Source organism: Scaptodrosophila lebanonensis, unplaced genomic scaffold (genome assembly GCF_003285725.1).
Source record: "Scaptodrosophila lebanonensis strain 11010-0011.00,11010-0021.00 unplaced genomic scaffold, SlebRS2 tig00000001-arrow-pilon, whole genome shotgun sequence".
Lineage (NCBI taxonomy): Eukaryota > Metazoa > Arthropoda > Insecta > Diptera > Drosophilidae > Scaptodrosophila > Scaptodrosophila lebanonensis.
In genome coordinates this window covers 17,647,860-17,664,440 of record NW_022060529.1, presented here as the reverse complement: position 1 = coordinate 17,664,440, position 16,581 = coordinate 17,647,860, and the positions used below count along the sequence as shown (strand labels likewise).

Here is a 16,581-nt window from a genome sequence, read left to right as displayed (position 1 = left end):
AATAGGAATATAGTATAGATAATCCATGAACATGTTGTCTGCAACTTTATTTGTTTATGTTTTAACCTTCATTTTAAATTCATTTGCCACACCTTAACTTATACATACATAAATTTAGGGTATTTATTGGTTTAACTTGTTAACTCATGAGCACATTAAATTTAATCTCTGTTGGCTGTGAGCACACGTTTTACAGCAATTTGGATTATTCGAGTTGTATACTTAGTTCAAAGGCAAATGCTTTGTCTCGTCTACTTTACAAAAAGGTATTTTGATAAGTACGAGTATGGTTGTATATTTTGAAAAAATAAAAACGCTAAAAATTAAGCAATTTAGTTCCATAGTTCGCAGAAAACAAAAATTTGGCTTAAGCTTTTAACCAGTTCGCCACTATTATTAATTAATTCAGGTTAATTGCGCATTGCGTTGTTGTGCAAAACAAATTCGGAGCTCTAAAAATTAAAAAAAAAAAATTTTTTTTCAGTCAACTCCTTTTAATTGGTGCTATGAAGTCCGTCAGAGTTTCGGGAACGGTATTAATAATTCTTAATTTCCAGCACTCATTAAAAAAGTATAGAAAATTCGGCTATTACAAGTAATATTAACTTCAAGTTATCTTAATTATAAATTGTTTGATTGATTCAATGCGGGTATTTCATTTAAAACGATCAGTTCTAATCTTAGAAGTAATACAAAAGAAATGGAAGACCAGGTTTCTCAAATAGTATTCGAAATGTCCTATTAGAAATCCGATTAATAATATTTAATTCAAAATAGAACCTTGTTAAGAGAAAAGAACTCACCTCAATTTATATTGATTGCGTGATTTGTTGTTTAAGTGTATGATATGTAAGCATTTTACAATTTTTAAAATGACAAAGTTCTAAATTTTGAATGGACATCTTAGACAGTCTTGACTGTACATAGTATGTCGTGCAGTGCCATTTGCCTGATTGGTTTTGAAACTGCGTTCACTTAGCCATAGCTGATTCCATTAACTAATGTGTGCCACTTGGTCATTCACTTGGAATGATTCCCAACAGTGGCGACACCAACAACAACAACAACAACAACAGTAACAGAAACAAAATAAACATTAACAGAAACAATGAAACTAGCAATAGCACCTGCTTGGTTGACAAGAAGACGAGGCAACAATACGATTTTGAAATTTATGTAATTCATGTGTTGTATTACACAAAAGCACAAAGCACACAAAAATGCGATGCCCGAATATGTCATCAAAATCTGTGCAGTAACAACCTCGGGGGCAGTCAAAGTTCGATTGTCTGTGTCATGTTTTGAACGTACGAGTATTAAAGAGCTAAGACACGAACTTAAGCCACATATACTATGTGAGTATGTACATATGTATATATTCATATAGTTGCGACTTCATTTTCCAGCAACTGATGCGTGGCTACAGGCAGCCACAAAAACAAATTCAAATCTCGAAAAGTTGCTTGCGATTCAATAAACGTCCGCAACGACCAGCAGTTAACAGAGCACTGTTAGCGCGCTAACGTCACGTTTTACATGCAAACTAACACACACACATGCATGTGTGTATGTTTATGTTTTCGGCTATGTTGTGTCGCTGTAAACGAGCTCTGCACGCTGCATTGAGTATAAAATGGATGAGCCACCGGAGTGTGGTTATCAGTCAACAGCAGTCGGCCAATTGGCAGTGCATGGAATATTTTGTATAAAAGGACTTTAAAAAGGACTTGAGTGTTAAACGCGTTCGTTTCGTTCATAGCATATCCAACCATAAACAAATATGACCGCCCTTAAAATTGTCGTAAGTGTTGCCGTGCAGTGCAGTGAAAAAGGAGTGCTGTTAAAGGAGTGCTGTTAAATTTGAAAAAAGACTGTTACCCACACTAACAATTGAATGTGATAGATATGTGTTGTGTTAATAGTTTGGAATGCAGCATTTTTTTGATATTTGGCTAACCTATGCATATTCCTCCCCATTTAAGGTGTTCGTGGCACTCTGCGCTGTGGCCTATGCGGCACCCAGTCCCGGCTTCTTTGGCAAACAGTGAGTATTGAGCTAATAGCTTGAGTGGGAAGTGGTCGGAATACATACTATCCAGTCTTTAAAAACAAAGTTGCTTCGTTTTATGGTTAAACGTGCAACATTTGCGGTTACCAGTAGTCGAAGTTCGCATATGAGTTTTTAAACGCAGCTAGTTAGTTAATATGCCTATGAATAATTCAATTAAGCAACGAGATGTGCAATAAAAAGCTTGTTAAGTGCACTTCACACCCAACCTGAGGTGCATAATGCAATTCGATTGCTCCATAAAACTGAGCCCGCCTGCAATTGCGAGTGCAATTCAATTAGACATTAAAAGCGCCATTGAACTTACGACTTCATTACAAGTCCACCAGCAATAGCAACAATACAGACATTTGTCGTGTGGCCCAGGAATTTTGCTGGCATTTCATTAACTCATTATAATGCGCACATAATTGCGTCGTCTAATTATAAATTCCGTGCATTGGTCTCCTCCTTGCCTGCTTGCCTGCTTGTCTGAATGCCTGCCAAGTCACAGCCAACAAGTTAGTTGGTTGGCTCATTGATTAGCTAATAATGTTGAATGCCAATTATCAGTGGCAACAGCAGTTGTGACCACCTATTTTCCAATCAGTTCGCATAACAGCGCTTTTCACTTTCAAAGCTCGTTTTTAATTGCTCGCTCGCTCTCTCGGCCACTTCTTTGCCTTCCTTTTCACAATTTGCGTGCATTACGTAATACATCCATCTGGATTCTTGCATTGCAGTGAGCACCATACCATACATGTGCCCTATAAAGTACACACCATCCACCATCATCACACCCAGAAGATCATCAAGGAGGTGCCAGTGGTGAAGACCGTCCATGTGCCAGTCTACAAGGAGGTCCACGTGCCCGTGTATAAGGAGGTGCCCGTTCCAGTGCATCATGTCCATCGCGAGGAGGTGCATGTGCCCATTCATCATCATCACGAACATCACGACCATCACGACGAGCACGCCCATATCGATGCTCACGACTTGCATGATGTCCACGACTATAAGGGCTGGTCATCGCATGGTTGGCTGTAAATTGTTGGTTGGCCTCCAAAGGTCCAATAGCTGCGACTGCTGTAAATATGTACAACATTCTAATTTAAATTTTGTAAATAAAAAGGTGATTAAAAACAAACTAAAATGAATTATAATTGGCATCATTGGGTAAGACTTTTGATTACTGATTACATATTCGAAAGGGTATAAAATGTTTGAACTAGTTTTATTATTTTGGCAGCAATTAACCTTCAAAATGAAGTTGTTTATATATACAGTTTATAATAATAACAATAATAATTATAAGCAACCATTGGCGCCACTCTTTTATAATGAACAACATGGTGAGGTTAATTTAATTAACAGGAAAACACTGAAAATCTATGATTAAATATTAATAAAAATAATTGTTCTTGGAATTTCGAATTATTTACCTTAATTGCAAGTATTGATATAAATAATAGTCTTTGCATTAGAAAGCTTCCTTAATATTATTTCTAAGTTCAAAATTTGATAGAAAATTGAAAGTATTACTAACAAATAAATGCCGATTGGTTCTTATAGAATTATGTAATTATATGTACATTTCTATTTACAACATTGCACGGCCTTCTTTTTTTGGCTCAAAAGTAAAAACTTAAATCGGAATATGCCTTGTTCAAACAATGCTTCCTTTACTTGTACTTACAGAAATATATTTTCATTCAATTAAAATTAAACTAACCAATAATCTGTGTTGGCTTTAACAAAGGGGGTAGCCACAGCTCCATTTTGCAGTCCATTCGCCTTCTTTATTTTGCATTTAATTTCGTAAACCTAGCAATTAGGAAATTCGTTAAGAGTGGCAACAAAGTGAAGTCATAGATGAAATAATTGAAAATTGGTGTGTCATTGCCACATGCCTAAAATTGGTATTACCAATAGCTGTAATTATGTACTCGTACATACATATGTGGGCTGCAGTCGTGTACTGTGGGGCTGGAACTGGCTTTGAAAGTGACTTTGGGACTGGGTTGTGACCAAACCCTCGGACAAATAATTTGCAGTTGGACTTGACCTTCGCTGGTTACTCGTAAATGCGGCATTTAAACTAAACTGGAGTTTATCTAACGATCGGAGAACTACTTTCACAAAGGCGGCGCGGTGGCATGCATTAATGAGGTTAACAGCAACAATAGCAACAATAGCAACAATAACAACAATAGCAACAATAACACAAACAACAACAAAGTCACTTGTAAGCGAGCTCGGCTCCTTGTCTCGAAAGAGCGGAACTTGTTGTAAACGATTGGGCTTTGGACGGCCACGCCTGTCTCGCATTCTCGCAGAATGAGCCAAAGTTAATGACAAGGTTTTTTTTTCTTTTTCTTTTTTGTTTTTTGATTAGCAACAACCCCCCACCCCCCACTCCCAAGAGAGAGAGAGATTATTTACCAACATATTTTTCTTTTTATTTGGCACCAACAACAATAATCCAAATCGTTTGAGAACTTCGGTAATTCGCGTTAGAGGAGGAAGCAAGGAAGCTAGGAAACAAGTTAGGACAAAATTGGACAGTGTGGAGTGTTAGCTGATTGGCTCTAAGCCCAGTGGGGGCCTTAGTGGCAATATGGGAAGTTGGGGCATTGGTGCGGTGAGACGCCAGCGGGATAGAGACGCTCCGTCCAGCCAGGCAATGGTGGCGCCGCGACAGGTGCGGCAGCATGTCCAGCATTCACATCACAGAACGGGTAGTTGGGACAGACTTGTGGATTCACGCCCGCCGGATATTTGTCGCCACCGGCCGCCGGTGCGGGGGCAGCATTCCAGGAGGGCTGTGGCTGCCAGGCGGGTGCGGCAGGCTGTTGCCATTGGGGCTGTGGCTGCCAGGCAGGTGCTGCGGGCTGTTGCCACTGTTGGGGCTGGGGCTGCTGCCACTGGGGCTGCGGCTGCCATTGGTGTTGGGCAGGGGAGTTCCAGGGCTGGGGATTGTGCAGACGCGCATTATCACAGATGGGGAAGCCTGGGCAGTCCTGAGGATTCACACCGGCTGGATATTGAGCTGCAGGCGGATGTTGTGGTTTGGCCAAGGCCAGAGCCAGGCAGGAGGCGAGCAGCTGTCGGAGCGACAGTGAGACAGTGAGAGAGATCCGAGAGCGGGGTCAACAGCGTTATCCAAAAATGCCACTTACCAGCTTAAAGAACATTGTAATCCTTGTTAATCCTTGTCGACCAATTGGACTATAAACTCTATAAAATTTAAACTTCCAATTGGGCTAACTGGTCAGTGCTCTACTGTTAGACCAGCGCGTCGTGCTGACGCTTTTATAGCCACACAACGGAGCAGAGCAGAGCCGGGCCGGGCCGAGTTAGAATTTGCAGTGCACAGAGACTCTGAGACAGCGACTCGATTCGGTTTCACTTTCGTTAAGGCGAGCACAGATTTGGCTTGTAGCTGCTAACGGTAATGGTGGCGGTGGTGGCAGTGGTGGCGGCAATTGCAACTTGTTGTTGCTATTGTTGTAGCTTTTGCTGTTGTTGTTGACTGATCGCGCATATTTTGCTTGATTGGCCCAACAGATTATTATTAGACGCTTTGTTGGCGCTCGAACAAATAAATCGAGCGTTGGACGAACGGACAGACGGACAGACGGACAGACAGACAGACAGACATATGCATGTGTATGTGTGTTTGCATACCTGCCAAGTATTGAGTTACAAACATGCCGTCATTAGCAATGAACTAAGCCCGACTTACAATCTACATTTTTGGCCAAAATAGCATCGAATTTATAGGCGCGTTGGCGTTTCGACAACAAGCCTTGCCACTTCGATTCGGTTCGAGCTGAAGTTGCAACTAACCAAGTGCCTGCCCCGTTTGGTTGGCCCTTGCCAAAATGTATCAGTGGCCCGGGGCCAGGACCAGCACACGAATGAATTGTTCGTGAATCACTTCACGCTCTCGACAAAGAGACGGACAGACATAGAAACACCTTTACACATGCATATATGTGTTTGTTTGTTTGTGTATGTGTGGGTCCAAGCGTATGATCACACCCATTTGCTGCAGGTTTCATTCTAGTCGCCCCCCACCTCCCCTCTCCCCTTCCACATGTCGCCGCTGTCCGTCCGCATGTTGCCGAACCGCCTGCCCGGAAGGCACAGGCAGCAGCCCAGTCATATGCGAATGACAATCTGAAACTGGTTTCGGTGCAGCGAACTTGCACCAGATTCGAAAAGACACTGTCCCACCAGTTTCTCAAAACTGGAGCAGCTGAAAAGTCCAGGTAATGGATATGGTGATATATAATTGATCAAATCTAGTATAGTCGGTGGCAAGAGTGCAATTTAAGCTTGCTTATCTTATCTTAAACGACGCAACTTCTTTCAAAGGCAGAACACAAAACCGTACATTCATAAATATATAATGAATCAGAAGAATACAAATTAAACATATTTAATCATTAACTGAAATGTGAAATGATTTTATTTGCAAAATATTTCTTATTCATGAACTATCTATTATTTTAATATACTCGTATATGTGCTCATCAAATAAGTCTCATTAAACAAATAATGTAATTCTCCTATAAATGAACTAAGGTTTGCGAAAGAAGTCACCTTATCAAGCTTATAACGTAATGCCACGTTTTATTATTTATGTTTTTCACTTAATTGTTTGCATAGTTATGTATGTGTTATGAACTATTAATGATTGGTAAAATGATTAATGATTGGTGCAAAGACGCTAGCTGTAACAAAATTCCAAGTGCCTATAAGCCAGTAATAATTGCAGAGCTTTCTAGGATGAGTTGGACGGTTCTTTCCATAAATGCATGCCACATATTGCATTACCGATTTCAAGTACGAATTGAAATATGTGTTCCATAAAGAAAAAAAATTGAAATTATGTTCATAAAATTCAAAATCCATGGTTCCTTTGATAATACAAACATGCCGTAAATTGCAATAAGTGTACAAATTGTGTTTTTATAAAATGCAAATCATAAATGTATTTTCGGACTGTAAACATATTTATTTTCGACTTTTCAGATATTTTTATGGAGCCTGGCTTAGCTGAACGAGCTAAGAAAAATCCCACAATGTGAGTTCGTTCCTCGGCATGATTAAAAAATGTCGAAGTTATCATAAATTTTAATAATTGTCTAACCTAGAACAGATCTTAAATAAAGATTAAGGATTTTAAAAAAGAAAGATATTTTTATAACAGCCTTTTTGGGCTGCTTCTATTTCAGTATTTCATTTAATGAAAAAAAAAAACATTTGTATTCAATAGAAAGTAAACTTCTTTTTGCACTCCGGCGCTTCAAGTGTCCGAAATCTAAGCCTCTTCTTAATAAAGAACGGTCTTAGGCAAGAGTAGCTCGCACCCAACTTCCCATGACAAAGTAAATATATGTACATACATTATTCAGGTACGACTTTTTAATATCATTTGTCAAAGTTTAGCAGAAAAGCGTGTATTTTTTACATTCCGCAGACTCTTCCAGCAGCAAAAAGGGGAGTGAAATGTTCGCCTAAACTATCTGTACGATAAATTGTGTTGATTAGTGTGTTCGGGTTGGATTTGCTGATTCTGTTGCACTTGGAGCTTAACTGTAATTTTAATACCCGTTATGCCATATTCGCTTTTCTTGGTCAATGCGCTTTGCCGCGCTTTGCAATAAATGCCGACCACAAAACTGACACGCATGCCACGCATGCCCAGACGCAACACCTTATTGACTTCCTGGGCGAAGTTGCAGTTCCGCCAGCGTCAGAGCCAACATCGGCTATTGCCGCATTTACTTATACATACATACATACATATGTACATACACCCGTACTTAGTACGTTGTGAAATTCAATTACCAACCGAAAAAATGCACAGGCCCACAAATTATGAGCTAATCAGCCGCAGCTAAAAACCACCAGCACAGAGCCCCGGAGGCCAACATCTAAGCCTCAACATATTCGCGCAACACACACACACACACACACACATACACAGGCTCAGGCACATGTGGTGGTGGCGGCGGCAATTGATGGACAACTGGATGTGGACGGACAATGGCCGACGGTGTCCAATTGTTGGCAGCATGTAACAGATTTGGTTTAATTCTTATAATTTCTGTGGCCGCCGCCAGCGTAAATCGCCAAGCCAGACTCAGACTCAGCCATAGAGACTCACCGCCACCATCGACAGGAATGTGCGCGGGCGCGGCGCTTCGTGTCTCAATTGCACATTTGTGTGCATACATATGTACATATGTGTGTAATGTATATATGAGTGATGTGTGTGTGTGTGTGTATTGGTCGCACTTGTAGGTGGAAACTCTAATATCGGCCGTTTAATGCGTTATATTGCTCGCGCGCGGTTTTGTCTCGCTGCTCCAAAGCTGATCTCGTTAGCCTTGATCAATGGCCCGGAAAAATAAAAGCCAGCGAAATTGTGAATTGTTGACCGCTCATATATGTACATACATATGTATGTACGAGTACTATAATATGGCACCATAATGCAATCCATTGGTATACCAATACATACAAATATGTATGTATGTACAAATGCATGTGTGTGTGTCCGCTTGTTCTCGCGCGTGTGCATTGATTTTTGTTGCTGCTATACCGAGTCGAAATTGTTGTTGCTGTCGCCATGCTGCTGATAACCGCGCAAAAATGTAACTGTAGGTACACCCCTGATCAAGGTATTAGATACGCCATCTGATTGCTCGTGAGCCAATAAGAAATAATGAGCTGCGAATATTTAATACTTTTCTTTCGCTCAAATTGAGTTTAATTGCTTATTCATGAAAAGTTTAAGAATGTTCTGTCAAAAGGCCGCCCCTTCAAATTCAAATTCCTTGAGTAACAGGTGCGCCAAGCTTTTTACGAGACATTTGTTAGTACGGTCCATTAAGAGCATGACGATGACTCATTAAAAGAATTGTGTAAGACACAGTTATGCCTACATATTTAGATCATTGTTCCGAGCGTACAGCAGTTGCAACATCTTACATCTAAAGTTTTTAAAGTTCCCAATTGCTGTTTCCGCTCAATTTGTACGAGCAAAGAACAATGGGCGTTCAATTTTATGAAATCAAATGCTGCTACATTTTAAATAATTTAGACTCTGATCAAGTTGCATATACAGTGAAAACTCTCTTAATGGACAACTCTTTTATCCGGACACTCTCTTCGGCGGACACTTTTTCTAAAACATTCGATCGGTGTATCAAGTATTTATGTATGTTTTACAAAAAGTGTCCGGATAAAAGAGGTGTCCATTAAGGGAGTTTTCACTGTAACTATTATTTTTTATGCAGCTGTCTTTTGGCATAAAGTCTACACAAGTACAGCAAACAGCAACTATGGATTCTGCACCCTATTTTGATTTCTAAAAGATTTAAATGAGCAGCTGTTTAGAAATTTCCCACTCAAATTCAGAAGTGATTAATTTTAACTTTAAATTACAGTTCTGTAAGCTTAGATTTGTTAAAAATCTACATTACTTTTAGAAATACCACAATTTTCGCCAAAAAAAAATGCATTATTTATACAAGAATAATGCTAATGCAAAAACAGCTTAAATTTGGTTTTTGAAAAAACTTTGGAATTTCAGAAACACCCTTTATGAATATTACATAAAAGTACGCACCAAAGCTTGACAAAATAACTCAATTTAAGCTCCCCAGGGTTTATCAACCTGCAGTCATTATTTCGAGCAGTTTAAAGCAGACTTGCGCACCTATTGTCATGTGTACAGTTAAAACTGATTTTAAAATGAAACTCTTTTTTCGATCTTGTGTCGAAAGCCTATAGCAGTAGTAACACATTTTCTTATCATCGTCTGCCTATTATTTTGATCAGATGTGTATGCCAACTTGTCTTTTGTCGCAGACATGTTTTAAATTATTATGCTATTAGACACCTTTTTTGCAACAATATTTCGCATAGTTGTTAATTATCAATTTCCTTCTAAGCTGACGGCCGGGATTGCGGGGCGTCGGCAGTGAGTGTGGTCTCACGGGCAGCGCAAAGAAAGTTGTCTAACAGGGGTTTTGCATAAGTTTCAGTTTCGTGTTCAATTTACATTCCGTTTTTAGTTTTAATTCAACAATTTATGTTTTAGTTCATTAATTTAGAATTAAGCTAGTGAGTTGGATTTAGTGACTAAAGCAAACAAAACTGTTGACATTTTGCTTACCAACGAACAAGAAAATAAATAATAATTAAAAAAGGAAAATGTACAATATCAAACTATGTATTATATTTCCTGTTTTTCACGTATTACGCGAACTTATTCTCTATTCTGGCGTACTTTCACTCGCAGCCGCCGCATTAGCCTCGGGCTCGGCGGCTACATCGGTTTCACTCTCATGGCTTGAAGCAGTCGTTGTTGGTGTTGTTGTTGTTTCAGTAATATCAGTCGGTTGCAGTGCTTGAAGCTGCTCGGAGCGCGTCGGCTCTTCTCTGTCTACAACGAGCAGCAAACACTATCAGATTAATATGCAAAGCTCGAAGCAGAAAGCTTAGAAACATACCTGAGTCTTCATCAGCCGATGATCCACTATCGGAGCTTTCGTTGCGGGCACTTAATGGTGTGTTCGGTGTTTCCGGCAATTGCTGCAAGGCAAGACGTGGCGCAACGGGGCGTTCTTTGCGTGCCGGATTCAACTCCTCACAAAATGCGCACCGAAATGTGGTGTATTCGTATTCTTCCTTCGGCAGCATGCCTGCGAATAATGGATAGTTGTTGAATTCAGAAATATGCCGAAATTGGTCTTCACTTACCGTTGTGGGAATGGCACTTCTTGCAGATCATGCCGAAGCGATCCTGCGGACTATCGCCGACAATCATGTCCACGATACGGTCCAGAGCGCTGCGTGAACGTTCGTCGACAATCGGAAAAGGCGTTCGTCGGCGAAGCTCCTGCCCGGCCCGCGTAACTGGAGTCGCTGGCATCACCTGCAAGCGTTGAACATTGCTGCTGAGGCTGGTGTTCAAATTGTTGTTTTGATTGCGATAGACGCTGGTGTAGGGTGTGAGGCTCCGCTGTTGCCGTGCGCCTGGCGCGGCTATCGGCGTGCGTGGAATTTGATTACTAGCTGAGCGATTCAATGCCGTAATGCTTTGCGATGGTCGCGGTGTTGCGCTCAATTGGCTAGTTATGGGATTCAGTTTTTTGTCGCCGAAACGTTCGAGCAGTTTAACTGCATCTTTATAGATTTCCTTATCCATGACCTGGTCTAATATTTGACTCTTCTTCACCTTCAGTTCGGCTAGCTTATTTCCATTTTTGTTCAGCTTTCGTTGGAAATACCAGGTGAAAATTTGCCGTAAGAATATAATGCTAAAAATATATTCAATTCATTCAATATTATTTGATGCACTGCCTAATGATCTCATCGCATTACTCACAGAACTGGAAATATGAGCAAGGGCACCAAATTCATGAGGCGCTCCTTCACAGTTGGCGGGAAATAGAAGAAATACCATAGTACGAAGCCCACTATGTAAATGCCAATTGTGACGCCCAAAAAGTTGCTGACGAAACGACGTTTTCGCTCTTGCGTATTCTTCAAGTATTGTTCTAGCTCTTGAATCTGCTCCTGCAGCCCCTCCAGCACCGCTGCCGTTGACTTTTCTTTCTATAATTAGAAATGCGTGCGTGTATTATAGGTGCAGATGCGCGAAATCAGCATCTAATTGCGATTCTGCTGATAACGAGCCAAAGCGGAACTTACCCGAAATTTCGATAGAATTATGCCCATTTTGTTGTTAATAAATGCCAATGCAAAAACTTAAATTTAGCTCGACTCGAAATGCTACGGTAGCATTGCCTAGCTGTAGGTGTTGCGATGAGTTGGCAGTCTTTAGCCTTTAGGGATGTGACTCGTCGAAAAGGCGTTTTATTAAAGTGTGGCCACCTTGTCAAATCTTACACGGTCAAAAGCTCGCTGTTACAAAACAAACAACTGTACTAAAACGTAAGCAAAAACGTAACGTATTGATTTAAAACACACATTTACGAATGAAGTGTAGTGTGAAGTCAACGAAATTCATTTAAAGGATTAACTAAAGAAGTATTTATCTGATGCCTGAATTGGTTAATTTTGAGAACATTTTAGTTCAATTTAAAAGCCCCAATGATTTGTTTGTTTTGGTTTGGTTTGAATGTCTGCTAGTTATTAGCCGTGCATTTAAAATACACTTCAACTTTTTAGTATTCATGGTTTCAGCATAAACGATGCCAATTATGGCAGCATTTTATTTCGCTTTACTTTATTAGCTTTAACTCAACTTCATTACGTTCCATAATGTGCCGCAGCAGCAGCAAAGGCAGCAGCGGCGCCAGCAGAGCCAGCAACACCATCAGACGCAGCAGCAGCAGCAGCAGCTGAGTTTTGGGCGTGTCGGCATCCAAAATGGAGCTACACGTTAGCCAATCAGTGGGTCGCATGTTCAACTCTCTGAGCCACAGAGAGAGAGAGCGCCTGCGCGCGAGAGCGCAAGTCAACAGACTCCAAAACGTCAGGCATATTTTTTATGAGAGAGTTTGGTGGTGGTTTTTGTTTATTTTCGTGGCTGTTCATAAAAATGGCCGTCGACGATATCTCTTTAAAGTCACAATTATAGGCACTTATTCATTGCGGTGTATGATGCATAATACCAGTGTAACCTACAATTTTGTTTGCAACAGCAACATCGTATTGCCTTTACCTTTGCAACGGCAGGCAGTTTATGCGTTTAATCAAACGCGACCACCACTCATTTACTTTCCCTCCACTAACGGTAAAGGGAGGTAGGGAGAGCCCCTACCAGACGAGTTAACGGCAATTAGACGCCCAGTGCGCAAAAACGCTCAATTTGACTTTATTAGAAGTTTATCGTGCGGAATGCCAGCAGCGTGGTGGACATGGGCGTGGCGAAGAGGTACAATAATATAGGCAGTTCAAACACCCTTCTGCCCGTTACAAAATTTAAAATGCAGCTCAACTTTTATCATTTTTTTTTAATATTACTCGACGTCCTCGATTATTGTCTGAAAAGTTAAATTCACCAGTAATAGCCTAAAATGTTGTTTGCAATTCTTTTTTGAATTTCAGCAGAATTTAAGATGAGTTTTCAAAGACGTTAAATATTATGGATGAAAAAAAAAAAACTGAACAGAATGTGTGATTATTATAATTCCTTGCTAAAATTTCTCTCTTTGCAATTTTAAAGTTTATTTAAGTTTCGAATTAGAATTCGATATGAAATTCTTTTTAAAATGCGTCCATATTAAACGTATAGTACCATAGGCACGCATAAGAAACTTATTTGATGGTTTCAGCGCTTACCCAGAAATATTTTCATAGCCACAAATATATATATTACAGTGTTTACAATGCGATATATATAGCACCTATAATTGTGCGGCTGATAGGCACTTTTGCTGTTCCCAAGAAAATGGTAAATTGATGCGGGAACTTTATATTGTTACCATATTATTTTTTATTTATTACAAACATTAGGCAGCATAAAGTATTAAGGAAAAAAGCCAGCCTGCACTGCTTCTCATTATATATTTTTTGCTTCAAAAACTATAAAATATAAGCCGTTCTCTCCAACCCCCTCCAAATGAGACGCTGGCTATGCCCCTGAGCGTGGGTGTCGGAGCAATGGCATGAAATGGAGCGGCATGGATTGGAGTGAGGGTGAGGGCGAGGGCGAGGGTGCTTTGTTGTAATTGTTTTGCACCCTAACGGTCGCTGATGCGTTGTTATTGTTGCTGTTGTTGTTGTCTGCTGACATTAATTGGCTGCGTACGAGCCAATTTGGTGTAAAAGGCGCAAATTGATTGCCTCTGCGGTTTTAATCGATGCGCATTCATTCGAAATCACGCACATTTATCACCCACGCACTGGTTTTGGTGTGCTTCGGTTTTGTTTTGTAAGCCGTTTACCCCCCTTTCTACAAATTTTAAATTCAATGCAATCCACGCCTGAACGCACATCTGCGCAGTTGTTTATAATTGCCGGCAATGGCTTGTGAGTAATTAACGCCGATTTTTAGAGAAAATCAAATTGTCAGATGCGCCTCACAACGCAGGTACTAAACAAAATGGCTTCTTCATTTCGACTATTTTTTATAAACACATAACTGCTTTTTTTTTTGAAATGAACAAGCAAGCGAATAATGCAGAAAAAAGAGACAAGCACCAGCCTTTCATTGCCGTCCGCTGTTTTCATAATGTCATGTCATATAACCCCATTATATAAGCAGGCATTGTCGCGACTCGACTCGACTCGACTTTTTTTAAAGCATATTGCGTGTTTTTTTTTGCGAAATATTTGTCTGTACACATATTTCTTTACCTGTGGCAATTGTTTGCGATTCATGTTCCGCCGAAGTGCTGAAGGCGCGGAAGTTGGGTTAAGCGTTTTTTACTTTATTTTTTAGCCAACGGATTGGCAAGAGGTAAAAAGGATGCCTTTCCACGAATAACGTAGGGTTATGAAATTTTACGCAAGTAGGCGATGCAATGTTGCCGATGCACCCGAAGGACGTTTTGCGGGGTTTTGTACCCGTTGAGAAAGGATTTAGCGCGAATCGTAAAAAAAACGGCCATATATACGCACTTTTGTCTACAATTTCCTTCCAGGCATCCTTCCATAATCGTGCGCAATCAACGCATAATCCGCGCATAATCTGTGCGATTTTTAGCACGAAAAGTTCTGAGTAAAAAAACGAACATTACGACTGATGTCTTGACTCCTTGACTCCTTGACTTTGCGACCTTCGGGCGGGAAAAAAGAGAATGGAAGAATGGTTAGCGACAGGTACAGGCATTTGCTTCACACGCCCCCGCACTCCAATGTTTTTGCATTTAACGGAATTTGTTTGCAACGCTTCAGCTGAGCCGATCAGAGCGCAACAAATCCCGAAACTTAATTGCCAGAAATTCTCAAAACAAACGCAAACGAAAACAAACAAACAAATAAACAGGCTGGCTGGGAGTTTTCAAGTTGGCTACTGCAATTAGCCACGTAGCAGATTGAGATTGACTTTTACGGATCATCTGGAGTAATCGGCAGTAATCCTGTTAGCCTGCCGGCAATAGTTCGCCTCCCTCCCCCCCCTTCGCCGACCCGACCCGAACACTTTAAGCCTTTCGCGAGCGGATTAGGCGCGGACTTTGTCCAAAAGTCAGCGCAAATACGAAAGGATTAGAGGGTCAACAGGACAACAGGCGGGCGTTGATATCTTCCGCCGAAAGTCGGTGCAATGCCAAAGCAGAGCGGAGCAGGTCAGTGCAGGGAGGCGCGTGATTTGCGCTTTTTAAAGGGCAATTAAGCATGGAAACGCGCTCACCTTCCATTCCCAAGCCGGCGAACGAACGGACGACCGGCGGCCGCGTCGGCGGTTTCGGCTTCTGCTGCGGGTAACGCCCTGGACCAACGCCCTAATCCGTTTACGCCTCGAAATTAATGCAAACATTTAGAAGGATTATCGGCGTAGGGCACCCGCATGGAAGGGGTATGCAAAACAGCCTCTAGATGCCCGTTTAGCCTGCCTGCTCTCTGCCTGAGTGCGGCATTCGCGCGAAAGAGTAGAAGAAGAGTTGGCCAGCCATAAAAGCATGATAGGATTGCTAATTCGCAGCTACTTGTTCTTCATTCTGTGGCCATTGTCCGGGCAAGGATTTGCACTTGGCTGCGGTGTCGAAAGGGTCAGTCGGCTGTACAGGTCAGTCAGCTCGTCCATATCAGAGAGAAAGTGCCACAATTGTGCCGAGAAATTGGCACAATTATGCGATTCGCGGAAGTGATTACAAGCTGCCCATTTATGCCAAAGAGTTGACTTGTTTGCAGATTAGCGACTAGTCTAGACACACAAAATCTAAGCGGGTGTGTAGACCCAGTCGGCATATAGTAGATCGATTTATTAATTAAAAGGAGCACAGCTGCCTAACAAAAAGTCGGTTGAAATCGTGGTGAGGTCAGCTGATAGGGTTGGGCCAAGAGACGACTATCGTTTTAACAGGATCTGATAGGGTTGGGCCAAGAGACGACTACCGCTTTAACAGGATTTTCTCTTTTATTTAAAAGTGAAGTTGGTGACAATTCAGAAGAGTTTATCTGAACTACAAGTTATGGCTTGTCTTAGCCAGCGATCCTACTCTAATACGTTGCCTCAACGTCTGCAGAACTCGGCTTCTACAAAAGCAGCTTCAGAAACGAAAGTGCTCTACTGCGAAGAGTGTATTAAATGAATAAATATTACAAAGAATAGAAATAACCGATCAGGAATGTTATGCTCAATCAGCTTAGATAGGCTTATAATTAGTAGAGAAATCTTGTCCATCTCAGACATCTTTATTTCAGAATGTTGGCATTTATTTTAGACTTGATTTAAATTCAATTCAGACACACTACAAAAACCAATAGTGTGAGATCTGATACCAAAAATACGAAGTCATACATACATGTCTAATTGATTTTAGTCCTGAGTCAAAATAGTTGCTTCTTTAAATAATTACCAGTATTGCTTTAAGACCAAA

The 16,581-nt window shown here is 40.9% G+C and overlaps 3 protein-coding genes across 3 annotated transcripts; 1 reads left to right on the top strand and 2 right to left on the bottom strand.

Annotated features, from left to right (window-relative positions):
- Nucleotides 1-1,780: 1,780 nt before the first annotated feature.
- Nucleotides 1,781-3,094, top strand: LOC115628570 (uncharacterized histidine-rich protein DDB_G0274557). The gene is made up of 3 exons (XM_030524778.1): nt 1,781-1,801; nt 1,983-2,044; nt 2,791-3,094. The coding sequence occupies exons 1-3, from the start codon at nt 1,781-1,783 to the stop codon at nt 3,092-3,094; spliced, it is 387 nt and encodes a 128-aa protein (XP_030380638.1).
- A 1,559-nt stretch (nt 3,095-4,653) lies between these two features.
- On the bottom strand, nt 4,654-5,241 carry LOC115634610 (DNA translocase FtsK). Its single transcript, XM_030532460.1, has 2 exons — nt 5,227-5,241; nt 4,654-5,151 (listed from the first exon to the last, which is right to left on the bottom strand). Exons 1-2 carry the CDS (start codon nt 5,239-5,241, stop codon nt 4,654-4,656), a joined length of 513 nt encoding a protein of 170 aa, XP_030388320.1.
- A 5,041-nt stretch (nt 5,242-10,282) lies between these two features.
- On the bottom strand, nt 10,283-11,928 carry LOC115633724 (endoplasmic reticulum junction formation protein lunapark-A). The gene is made up of 5 exons (XM_030531191.1): nt 11,783-11,928; nt 11,457-11,686; nt 10,829-11,388; nt 10,579-10,770; nt 10,283-10,511 (listed from the first exon to the last, which is right to left on the bottom strand). Exons 1-5 carry the CDS (start codon nt 11,807-11,809, stop codon nt 10,342-10,344), a joined length of 1,179 nt encoding a protein of 392 aa, XP_030387051.1. The 5' UTR covers nt 11,810-11,928; the 3' UTR covers nt 10,283-10,341.
- Nucleotides 11,929-16,581: the final 4,653 nt, after the last annotated feature.

Excerpts from the sequence above, each read along its gene's own strand:
- LOC115628570 (XM_030524778.1), top strand. The coding sequence starts at position 1,781 with ATGACCGCCCTTAAAATTGTC. Across the intron at positions 1,802-1,982 it reads TGACCGCCCTTAAAATTGTC|GTGTTCGTGGCACTCTGCGC; the intron begins GTAAGTGTTGCC and ends TCCCCATTTAAG. Across the intron at positions 2,045-2,790 it reads CCCGGCTTCTTTGGCAAACA|TGAGCACCATACCATACATG; the intron begins GTGAGTATTGAG and ends CTTGCATTGCAG.
- LOC115633724 (XM_030531191.1), bottom strand. The coding sequence starts at position 11,809 with ATGGGCATAATTCTATCGAAATTTCGG. Across the intron at positions 11,389-11,456 it reads TTGCTCATATTTCCAGTTCT|CATTATATTCTTACGGCAAA; the intron begins GTGAGTAATGCG and ends ATATATTTTTAG. Across the intron at positions 10,512-10,578 it reads ATCGGCTGATGAAGACTCAG|ACAGAGAAGAGCCGACGCGC; the intron begins GTATGTTTCTAA and ends TGCTCGTTGTAG.